At 36.9% G+C, this 12,793-nt stretch overlaps 1 protein-coding gene across 6 annotated transcripts in view; it reads right to left on the minus strand.

Moving 5' to 3' along the window:
• RAPGEF4 (Rap guanine nucleotide exchange factor 4) overlaps nucleotides 1-12,793 on the minus strand; it is a 139,902-nt gene that overhangs the window by 74,297 nt on the left and 52,812 nt on the right. For all 6 annotated transcript variants that reach the window (XM_056496602.1, XM_056496606.1, XM_056496604.1 and 3 more), the window contains 2 exons: nucleotides 1,880-1,952; nucleotides 739-803 (listed from right to left, as the gene is read on the minus strand). In XM_056496602.1, coding sequence (XP_056352577.1) covers nucleotides 739-803; nucleotides 1,880-1,952 — 138 coding nt within the window. The remainder of the gene's footprint in view (nucleotides 1-738; nucleotides 804-1,879; nucleotides 1,953-12,793) is intronic.

Below are 12,793 nucleotides of genomic sequence, written 5' to 3' on the forward strand. Positions count from 1 at the left end.
AAAATACCTTTAACCTTTTAAAGACATCTCAAAAATGCATACAATCCAACTCCCATGTCCAGAAAAATGTTATTACTGTAACTTTTCTACTCCTGCCATACAGAAATTCTAGAAGTTATCAATCTTTACAGCAACACCTGACACTATTTCTTCCCACTATTATTCTATATATATACTCTATTTCACTACTGAAACTGGCACAGAAATATTCATGAGTTCTTTCATGTAGGTCCTCATCTGGAGAGGCTGAAGGCACAGAACTATTTTACAAAGGGGAACTGGGATGTAAAGCTGCTTTCTGAACGCAGCAGAAAATTCACCCTGAGCAAAGGGCCAGACAATGCCTGTGTATCCGTTCAGGCTCAGGTAAGCCTTAAAATAGGATTTAATAACGAATTTTATGACCCACTGGTTATCCACTGGTTATCCACTGGTCTTGTCAGTGCTGCTTTTCTTCCTTACCCTCAGCACTTTTCCAACAAAGACCAAGAAACCAGATTGCAACACAAACTTTGGTAAGAGTACACTTTGTAATAATCCTGAACCAGCGACTTTCTTCAGTAAAATGATACAATACCTAAGGTATTCTTATAATTTGTATACTGTACTCAAATGCATCAACCACATGCTTTGCATTTGTACTCAGTTATTTTCAACTGAATGTTGAATACTTCTACATTTTTCATAACCAAATTCTTCCCCCTCCAGAAAAAAAGGGAAAAACTGTGTGTGATTTACCTTACTACAGTTTTTAGAAACTTGGCAAAGAGCACTGCTTGACATACTGTCTTTATCTGGCATTCCTAAAAAAAAGAATACAGAAAATAAATATATACTGTACATTCTTTGAGTGACAGTGAAAATACTTATCGGTAGAACAGGGAATTTGAAGGTTCAATACCTTGGTAACACACACATTATTCTGCAATTTTTAAAGAGCAAAACATTTACTCAGAAAAAAGTTTCCTCTAGTGAACACAAGACAAAAAGCTAACTTGGGTCAGTATTTTAAACAGCTTTCTAAGCGCAGTACTTTTGCAAAACTTAATATCTGCAGCTTGCATACAGGAGTTATTTATACTGTTTCATTTAACATTACCCATGTCTCAGAACCTGGCAGTCAAATGTGCTGTTGAGTTTGCACTAATCAGCATTGCTATGCTATGCTATGCTGCAGGACTATTCTCCTGAAAAGAAAACATATTGAACACCTAACATAAGAGACAAAATTTGCAGATGCAACTTCTAGCCATCAGATATTGTCCTGCTTGGCATCAAGATAATTACTGGGAAATAAATAAAAGTGCTTTGATTTACAGAAGTTATGAATTCAGAAAACTGCCCTTGGATTCATGTCTACAGCACTATCCCATAGCTTGATAGATTCTCATGAGGCAGAGACATACCCAAACTTATTTGCTATGTAACAAAGGTCAGAGAGCAGCATGTTTACTGCAAGCTCAAGCACTAAGGTAGATTCTCCAGCAAGCTGTGTAGCCCATCCTAACTAAAAAAAATTGAGACACTGTTACATTTATTTTACTAGCAGGACTCATGGCTATGTTCCATGTTTCATGTAACACAAGTAGTAAAATGTTACATGACATAATCAACAGGCCTGGGTCATAGTGCAGATTTTTGTACAGCTCTGTGTACACATGTATACAGCTGGGAAGGCAGCTGGGCAAGTTCCAAAGTGTCTACATGCATTATTAATTATTAATTATTAATACTACATGCAGTATTAATGCAGTTGTAACACCAAACTGAATTAAATTCTTAAAATTCAATACCCAAACCCAGAGAATCTCCATCTTCCCTTTTCTTCCCTCTTCTTGTTTGCTTGCCCACCATTTGATATCTGATTTCTCATACTCACTGTCATTGTTGGAGCCAGTTTCCATAACACCATAAGGAGGAGTGAGAAGTCCAGACATATACTGTCGATATTTCTGAAAGACAGTGATGGCACATTTGGTCAGGTACAGAGGTATAAAGCCATTCAGGGGAATATATGCTATTTATATTCATGTGTCTCCTGCCTTTTGCTTCCCATGCACACAGGAGATATGAGACAATCAAACATGTCTTTACTCTTAACACTACAAGGGTCTGCTTTCTTGACTGGAGCACACACTGCTTTCATTTCATCCCAAGTTGTGCTAAACCAGTTCCCTCTTTCATCTTCCCCACAGCATGACTTTAAGGGTTCTAATAAATCAATATTTTACTTAGCTGTGCGATTTCCCATAGATTGTTTTAAAGCTCATTTAAAATTACACTACTCATTTGAATCCAAACTAGAAAGCTACTTTATTATAGAAATGGAGACAAGCTAAGGATTCATAAAAATCATGTACAACAATAGTTTTGTTGTCAGATTTGAAATACACAGGATGTAGTGTAAAAACTTTAAACATTTAAATCCAAGACACTAATTTTGGTATTCAGAAATGACAAGGCTATGAAACACACAGACCACACACTTCACATTATGTATATCCTCATACAAAAACTGTATTAGCAGATGAAACTTTGTAATTGTAAAAATAACACCCCTTATACCACTGTAAGCTACGTAATTGAAACTGATGTCTGCAACTGGTATTTTTTCTTCAGTGAATGCTGATGACATGATCAGTAAGGTTCAAAGCTCTGTCTAAGTCTTAAGAAACTCACAGAAGCTATAAAAATAACACCAAAGGAAAAAAATGTCCTTTTATCAAATACAAATCACTCAATAAATAAGAAACACATTTTTATTTCCAATCATCCTATGTTACTGTCATGATTAAAGAAAAACAATTATAATTGCCTTTTGGACCTGTCAGAGAACAAGCTTGTGCAATAGGGATTCTGATGTTCAGCGTAAATAAAATTCGTCATGAAGTCCTTTGGGTGTGCAGTGAGCTCAACCTGAACAATCAACCTGCTGAAATTCAGCAGGTTTCAACTAAGCACACATAGTAAGTGTGCAAATAAGAGACAGTGCAATTTTAGTGCCATAGTGCAATTTTAATTTAAAAGTTTTATCCTTTGCTCTATGGAGTTGTTTGGATGTATTCACTTTCAAAATGTTGCCTGCTGAATTTTAAAAATGCTTGAATTATCCTTCTTACATTTATTTTTCTTGGAAATGGAAATGAAAATATCATCAATTCTAGCACTAAAGACTGCCTGTCTTGCATTCTAAATAATAACAAAAGCTACAAAGATTACATTAATCTTAATAATCCAATCCTATTTTTAGACAAGCTATTACATCCCAAAGCTTAGTAACATATTATTTAAATCTCACCCATAATCCAGCTGAATACTCGTAGAAGCAAATCTATGCTATATCCCTGGTCAGTCACACGAAACACAAATGCTATTTTATTTGAGGATAAAACTCTCCTATTTTCTTTCTCAAGTCACTCAGTTTCCCTTATTCTGCATCCAGTCCCATGCCTGGAACTCAATGAGAGGAAGAACATAGGAAAGAATTCTTTTCTCAGTTTAACTAGTAAATCACATATATAAACCAAGGGAAAAAGTCATTTTTGTTGGCCAAATGAAAAAAACCAAAACAAACAGAAGTGTGTTCCAAGGGGTTGAAATAACATTTTATTCAAACAGTAGATAAATGTTTTGTTTTACCTTCTACTGAGTTTGGTCTTGAAATGTGATTTTTAGATGGAAAATTGGAATGTTTCATTTAGGACAAAATAAAAACAAATTGCAGAGGATGTTTTTGTCTTCTTCATCATCATTCGCTGATATTAATTTCTTTGTTCTGTTTTTCCCAAAACAGCATTTTCCCAGAAATAAATTACTAGTCCACATTTAAGCCACTTCTCTAAGGAGGTAAAACTGTGGGAAGAGAGTAATTTTTTCTTCTATTTCCTATACAATGTCCACAGCCATCATACACTGTATGGCATTTTTTTCTGATTAATTCTCTAATATTTTTCCTGATTATTCTTCTCATGAGACAAAACATAGAACACAGTATACAATTTCCAAAAGATAAGAGGGTCCATCTTCAGAAAAAAACCTACCAATAGAGTAAGCCAGAATTAGATGCATAACTTCAGAGGAGTATCTAATCCCATTCAGGCACACTTCATGCTCAGGACACCAAAGTTCACCAGGAACAAAGAAGCACTCCCAATAGATAAGGTAGGATTTTGGTATAGCTCCCAAGGATGTCCACTTTGTCACCTTCTGCATGAAGGTCCCACCCTGCCCTGGGATCAACCCACTTATCAGTCTGATACAGCAAATCCTGTGAGCAGTGTTGCCTGTGAAGGAGTTCAAGCAGCATTACCAGAAGAGGAATTAATTCAAGGCATGCCCTCAGAAAGCTCAGTTGTTCATACTCCTCCAGGGCAGCTCTGCATAAATAAAACTTTCTTCTATATCTGGATATCTCTGGAGGAAGGGCTGATACAACTGCCTACACATGGTCTCTCATGAGGATATCTCAGTGGGTGTGGGCTGACATAAAAGGTATAATTTATGCCTAAAGTTTTGTCACCTCATCAGCCAAATTAAATGTCAAGGGAAACTTATTTCAAGGAATCAAGGAAACACTGTTTGCTGGGAAATCTAAGCATGCGAAGACAGACCTAAGTAATTGCATAAAGATCTGCCAGTATCAGATGGAATAATAAAGTTCCAGGCATGAGATCACTGAAAGCTGAGATAATGAGACCTATCTTGTTACAGTACTGTCTGTAAAGGAAAATAAAATTCAATAAGTTAAATTATATTCATAGGTGACATTTAAAATCATCCTGAAGATTAACAGACTACATATTTACAAAAAGCTTTTGAAAATGTATTCCACAGGTGGTATGAAGTCTGCAAAGGCTTTCCTTATGAAAGACTGTAACAATTATCAAATCATCATATGCTTGTTTATTACCAGAAATTTCAAATTTTGTAAATCCAACATGACAGCAATTTTTAAAGCTACATTCAATGACCTATTCACTCTGTCTTCAGAATTCTACCAATTTATAAACTCTATCATGCAACAGCTTAAATAACAGCCAATTCCTACATCTAATCTGACAGCATGAGTAATAAAGACAGTATTTTTTTTCCAGTTGCTTACTGCCTCATACCCATACAGTGGTGAAAATTAACACATTTTGACCTTTTCAGCTACTTCTATGGCCTGAAGCAAAGAAGACTGCTGACAAGAAACAGTTGGGGAGAGGAGAAAAAGAAGAAACAGAATCATACACTTGCCCTACTGGGAAGGCACTGTGAAGGAATGGTATCTAAGGCCACTCGTCATCAGGTTTTTCAGTGTATTTCTTTGCGTGCTCAAATTAAGGCTTTGGTTTTAGTTAGCTGCAGTTCATCTCATAGGCTTTCATGAATACAATAGGTTATCTTCAACTCTGTGAACATAATTAGATATATATTTTATATGCTAATGTTTAGAAAGGCAGTTACTACAATTCTGATGCAAGCTACCTCTAAATTCCTGAAAAAAGCTTCTAGCATAGTCAAGGTATATAAAATACATCTTTGGTCTTTATGGATAGTCTCCTGTCTTCTGCTGCAAGTAGTGAAGAGGTAATACCTGTTTACAAACATTCCAGAATAAGCCAGGTACATGGAAAGAATATAAGATGAGCCTTTCTTGTCCATGTTCACTGTGTACCAAAACCCCAGCACTCTAACAGAAAAGACACAAAACTGATGAAGGGAAGACCTCCTGGGTATAAGGATTTGAACACAGGTTCTTCCCCAAATCCTTCCCCAAGGGCAGCAGTTCTGCAGTTGGCCAATAAGGGCTGTGCAATAAAGACCCAGGCAGTGACAGTTTGTAGCACTAGTGACTCAGGCTTCTGATGCTTCCCCATGCCATGGTGAATCTACAGACACTAGGAATCTGTGGCCAGATACTCATAATTAAGTGTCTTTTTACACTGGAAACAGTTTTGCAGACCTCAAAAGGTGCTTTATTCAATATGAATATGATCTTTCTTTCTCTTTCTCTTTCTCTTTCTCTTTCTCTTTCTCTTTCTCTTTCTCTTTCTCTTTCTCTTTCTCTTTCTCTTTCTCTTTCTCTTTCTCTTTCTCTTTCTCTTTCTCTTTCTCTTTCTTTCTCTTTCTCTTTCTCTTTCTCTTTCTCTTTCTCTTTCTCTTTTTCTCTTTCTTTCTCCTTCTCTTTCTCCTTCTCCTTCTCTTTCCCTTTCCCTTTCCCTTTCCCTTTCCCTTTCCCTTTCCCTTTCCCTTTCCCTTTCCCTTTCCCTTTCCCTTTCCCTTTCCCTTTCCCTTTCCCTTTCTCTCCTATTCACAATCTCAATCACAGTGTCATTTTTCACCATTTCTGCTGCCTCCTTTTCTGCCTACTCCTAACTAGCAACAGAGAAGGTTACTAAGCAAAGCCTGCCTAACTTGCAAACTTGGGAGCAACACAAAATAATTAATTTCAGGTGTAGAAGTCCTAAGAAAAACATCAAGGTGACCTTTCCACATCAGATCTGATTTCATCAGATGCTCTTATTGTGACTATTGCTTGAGTTCTGCAATACTTCTGTACTAGCAGTCAATACTTCTGCAATGGTTTCTCTTGGGGAATATATGCTGTAGCTTGAAAATGTGAGCCAGCTTCTCTGTTTTCTTCTGACAATAAATAATTGATCACTGATGCTCTCAGTACAACTCTGTTCTTCCTCTAAGTTGGCAGTGAACCACCTCCCTCGTGAGCATTACTCACAAGGGCGCGCCTCTCCCATGGTGTACTGTTTCTTCTCTTTTCCCCAGAACAATAAGGAGAGAAACCCCTGAAAGAAAGAGCCCACGAAGATTTTTGGACCCTCTTTTCACTCATCAAATCAAGCACAGATTGCTGTCTCAAAATCCAGACTTCTGTTGTGATGCTCTGGTCTTCACCGAACTGATGGGAAGAATCTCAGTTCATCTGCCTGCTATCCTCTTGTGCTTTCCAAAAGAAAGTGCTTAATATTCTTGCAGATTTTCACAAAAAAAACCCCACCCCAGACCGATTATCATACTGATAGTTGATTTTTATCCCAATCTTGTTACAAAGGGGAAAACAAACAGCACCCTTGCTTTTGCCCAATAGTACGAACCAAGACTCCCAGCAGAGTCTGGCCTAATTCTGACTTCAGATACTGTCTTCTTACTATGTTTACAAATTACCAAGTGCAGTTCTTCTAAGCAAGCTCAGTCAGAAAATTTCCACACATTTCAGGTCAATGTCACTTAACCGGATATCACAAAAAGAAACTAACCCATGGCTGTTTAATACTAGATTAAAAATCACTGTTTGAAGCTGGTGCTTCACTCTAGAACACCAAGTATCCTGCCTATTACTAAATGTCTGCCTTTGTCATTACCAGAATATAATTATTTGCTGTCACCGACAGTATAGATAAGAGAACAGACCTGAGGTATTTCTGAAAGAGAGCATAAAGGCCTATTAGGAAAATATAATGCTACAATAGCAAAAACATACCTTAATTTGTGGAAAAATAGAAAAATAAGCCATGAACATAAACAAACTGTTTTATATACGTCAGTCTATCAAGTCATTAAAATGTGATAGACAAGGTCTGAAAAAGCAGAAGTGAAGCACTATTAAGTCATGTTCAGCTAAAACAAATACGGGAAATGCCTGTACCAAAACTGCTGAATCCTGATCCCAGAATAGGTACAGTTTATGTAACAGCAGATGAATCTGCATCTTTTCCATTTATTTACCTATTTACCATCATCAAGATGTTTCTGCATAGCTCTAATCAACTACACTTTATTTTACTCCATCTCTTTATTTTGGAGGCATATATTTTTCTGTCACATTCCTACCTAAATCAATTTATCATGCTTGAAAAGCTCTATGTGCAGAATTTGCTCTATCACAGAATTCCCTTGATATTTCATCAAGAAGAAGAATGCACCCAACTCTCTGAAATCATGCCAAATAGCAGATTTGGCTACCAGATAGAAAGCCAAAGATAAAACTGTACTGCAAAAAATCACATCCAAGGAAATTAGAGCATGAGCACTGAATAAGCAAATTACAGCCTATTCTGCTCCATCTAATTTAAATATAGAAATGCCATCATACAGTTCTTCAATTCTGTCTCCTAGAGAAATCCACTCAGGAAATGCACTTGGGTGGAGACAGGACTTGGCTGGGAGGAGTGGGAAAGATTGCACATACTTAAAAGAGGGCAACAAACAGTCCATCTGATTTATGTGTTTTCTTTTACTTCAATTGTGTAAACATAGAATAGATCATATATTTACAGGAAAAAATACTTAACTGCCTTTAACATGAAGTTCAAGTTTTCAAAAGTGGCTGAAAAAGAGCTTTATACATTTCCATGTTCACTTTTCCACACAAGGCCTGATACATATGACCAACACATCTTGGTCATGAATGTTATAAAACAGTCTTCATCTGAAGAAATTGATGAAAAACTAGGTATGTGCTGCTGAGACAGAGAAAACCTGGAAATCTCCCAGTGCAGGTTGTGCTGTGACAGTGGGCTGAAGTCACACTCTGCAGTAAACTCTGTAAGGTCAACACAAGGTCTCTGCAGTAGTTAAGTCTTAAAAATGGGTTTTAAGTGCAACTGAAATGACACACTGGCCTTATGATGACACTGTGCACAGCAGTGGCTTTACTCATGGATACAAACAGTTTTCTTTCTTCGCTCCCATTGCATATATTTTAAAAGGAGATTTGAAACAAATAAAGAAAAAGTTGGTGAGCTCTGCTTTTCATATTTATAACCTCTGAACACAGAAGTATGTTAGTCTAGAAATTTGTTTTCATCTGGGAGGAAACTCTGGGTTAAATATTAATTCCTTTACAATCAATATAAACCTCTTAAGTAGTTCAGTGAGGTCAATCAAACACTGCTTTTGCTTCTCACAAAAACAAGCACACATCAACCTCCAATACTCATCTAACATCAAAGGCTTCCTTTTCATGGATAATTCTCCAAACTGATTGTTTCTATTCAATTGTGCATAACAATAATTAGGATATTTAAGAAGTGCAAATAAGTAAACATACACTTTCCCTTATAACATTCATTTTTCTTCAAAGCTTTTAAAATATTATTTTGATAACAGTGTGAGCTGCTTTAAAAGCATTTTGTGCAGCTCACTCAGGAACATTGCAAAGAAATCAAAGCAAGTACAATAAAAAATAAGAAGGGAAAATGTAAAGACAAAGTAAACAATTATATTTCAGGAAGTATGATTGAATATAGTCTATTCCTTCCAGTGGACACAAAAGTATGTAATCTGACAGAAAATCATTCACAATCAGACTGATATCACCTAACAGGAACCCAAAATACCTGGGCCTCCAATTAACACAGCAGTCAATGCAGGTGCAATGGCACCACTGGAATTACTTGTTAGCATAAACCTCTCATGGGTCAAAGCTGCTCAAATCTGGAGTGCCTTTTATGCACACTGTATTAAAATACATGCTGCCCATGGTACTTCCCGACAGGACTCCACAATAATGTTTCAGCTATTTTATACACAGTGTTTAGTTACATGGTTTTACATCCACATTTACTGTCCAACATCTCATGGCTCTCATGTCTGAAGATTCCTATAAAAGACCTCCAAATAGTCTGTTAAACATAATCTTTTTTTGTACAACAGCATCTTGTCTGAAGATTTCAAAATGTATTGGATTGGAATCCAATCCCATCCAATCCAATCCAAATCCAATCCTGACTCTTATCCAACTGAAGTGCAAACACGAGTAACAGCAATTTGGCTGGGCCGTAACATAAGGATTAGGTAAACTGCATTAACAAACTGCAACACAACTGCCTTATTTGGATGGGGCAGTTTTCAAGGCTGTTTCCTAAAGACAAAAGTCCGTGCAAGTGATTTCCTCAAATCATAGACAATTTATTTCGCTGCCAGAGCCTCACCAAGACTGAAAAGGCCCGCACGCAAATGCTGTTCTGCAGCTCTGACCTGGAGTCCTGCTGTGACTGTTTGTTGTACAACTCTTTCCTTAGGCAAACAAAGTAAAGTAACAGTATTCACTTCAGCTTAGCCCTAGAAACATTTTCAAACCTCATGACAAGAGGAACCAGTGACAAATGGAGGCATGCAGGGATGGGAAAGAAGGAAGTTAAACCTTAGAAAAGAAAGAAAAACCAACAAGAAATAAGAAGGGAAGGAGTAAAAATGGGTGGAGGGCAGGAAGGGAGTGCAATACACAGTCTAAATAGATTCCTTCAACCCACTGGAGTTGTCACAATGAGTGAAGAGACTCCTTCAAGGAAGAGGCCACATTATTTAAAAAAAGGACAAAAAAAAGAGAATGTGAGCAGCTTATGGCTATGTCTAATAAACAAACTTCCTCCTCTCTCTTTTTGCCACTGAAGAAGCAGTTCATACAGTGACAGATACAACTAGGTTGGAAAAGACCTTTGAGATCATCAAGCCCAACCTATGACCAAACACCACCTTGTCAAGTGGATCATATGAAGATAAATGGTTTGTTTAAGACTTATACTGCAGATTTTGAAAATTCAACACAGGCTATACAAAATTATTTGCAAAAAGCCTTGCTAGGAGAATGCAGTAAATAATCATGAGTCCAGCTGTGCAGTGGCAGCTGAGAGCAGAAAGCACCTTGTACACTTATTTTACAGTGAAAAGTTCCTAACCTTCTCATTAAAAGCATACCCAAACAAACTTTAATTGTTGCTTCTATTATATTTGTGGCCACCATGCATCAGACCTCCTGTACTCAGTCAGGCATGAGTACAGACTCTGTTCTGCTTCTCTGCTTTCCTAACAAAATGCAAATATTTTGTCTGGCAAGCAATTCCTCCCTTTCTCCCCATCTTCACAGAAACTCTTCTGATTTCAGTGGAAAAACATTCACCAAATTTGAAATAGGATTCAAATAGAGCCCTACAAGCTAAACAGAAATTAGTAATAGGAGAGAGGTCACAAATAAAGTGTCACTGCTGAGGGGAAAGAAAAGTGGGCAGCACTCTCAGACATCCCAATTCACTGGGTAACAGTCAGCTGGCTAATCCTCACAGGTGTAACTCCAAACACCACATAAATTGTCTTCTATCAAACAGATACATCATAGAAGCTACAGTATAGTTAGCAGGAAAGAGTAAAAACAAAAAGGAAATAAGCTTTTTCACCCCTTCCACTTACAGAAGAACTTATTGATTGTTTTCACTGTCTGTGATTATATTTATATTCCAAATTTATTTTAGAATTTAAATTCTTTAATTAACAATTCTTCTAAGTGTTTTCATTAACATCATGCACAGATGTCCTAAAGTTGTGATTTTTCAGGTTTTTCTGGACACTGGTTTTGAAGGTGCTGAGCACCTAAAACAGGCACCTCTAGCTTGGAATGCACTGCTATGCAACCTGCTGTTGCAGCGGTGGAAAATATACACGAGCATTCTTATGCACTCCTGATACAAGAAGAGTAGGTTTATTGAGAAGTAATCTGATATACTTCATCCTTTTTCTGACAGCAAGAAGAATGATTTTTGAAGCAAGTGTATTGCTATACTGGGATGAGACTTTCAGTCCCTTTAGAAGACAAGACGAGGTCACTGGTAATAATAGAGCTAGAAGATATCTTAATTGGAGGGCTACCAAATTTGCAACATCCTACACTTCAATCTATTTTTGTAGGGCCCTTTCTTTGTTGCGAAGAAAGACAGACAAAGCTTGTTATTGTCACTTTGATTCTGTGTATCCACTCACCGTTCAAAGAAAATCTTTATACAGAATATACAGTAAAATAAGCGACAGCATGAGTCACACTGCAAGAGCCCATGGTTCCCAAGTATTATGAGGCACCAGAGGAATCAACTGACTTGCATATGAGAACAAGGTATTAACCACCAAGCCACAAATGTAACTACAGAACTGCCTTCAAGGAAGGTTTTATTAACAGAGAGAAAAAGCTGCCTTTACATGTAAATCTACTTCATGTAGATTCTACTTCATGTAGATTCTTCTGGTATCTTAAAACTTTAGAACTACATTAGAGACAAGTTTTGCAAATCATATTGTAATAAAAATCAAACATATGGACAATAAAGCAAGATTTTTTTGCCCACTTAATGTAATTATTTTTTCTCATGTTAACTGCTTTTTATCTGATCTTTTTTTTTTCCTTTGATAGTAGTAATGGGAATTCAGTGCCATACAATGAGGAAACTGTACACATATGCCCAACACATTTAACTGACTAGTTTCCAATTTACACGTATTTCTTTACATAATGCTAGTTTCTTGTTTAGGGAACATCACAGAACATAATTTCAGCATTATACTGTCTCTTCAGTTTTATAAACTTCACACTTTTGAGAAAATCTTGGGATCTTTTAGATAAAATAGGTACTGTTATCTCTGCTGTATAAGATTATTCTTTGCATATCTCCTATGGAGTTGAAGTTCATTATATTCACCTGTGTTGGAATGGATGCCCAGCTGATATCAATTAACAGTCTCACTGGCTTCAGCAATGCTGATTTGCATTCACTGAGCTGTTACAATAGCATTAATGATCATCCATGGTCATATATCATGTTAGCTACAGCAATAGAGACATAATTCATGAGACATTTTCAGAGTGTATTCTAGTAGCAGAAGGATGATGGTGGCCAGTAAAGCTGTTTCAAGCTACCAGAAGATGAAAGCTAAAAGTTACAAGACTTTGTACTCAACTGACACTCTTTGTTGGAGCAGCAGTCCCAGTAGACAATTTGACTGCCTTTTCTCTAACTTTCACAGA

This window comes from Oenanthe melanoleuca, chromosome 7 (assembly GCF_029582105.1).
Source record: "Oenanthe melanoleuca isolate GR-GAL-2019-014 chromosome 7, OMel1.0, whole genome shotgun sequence".
In the NCBI taxonomy this organism is placed as follows: Eukaryota; Metazoa; Chordata; class Aves; order Passeriformes; family Muscicapidae; genus Oenanthe; species Oenanthe melanoleuca.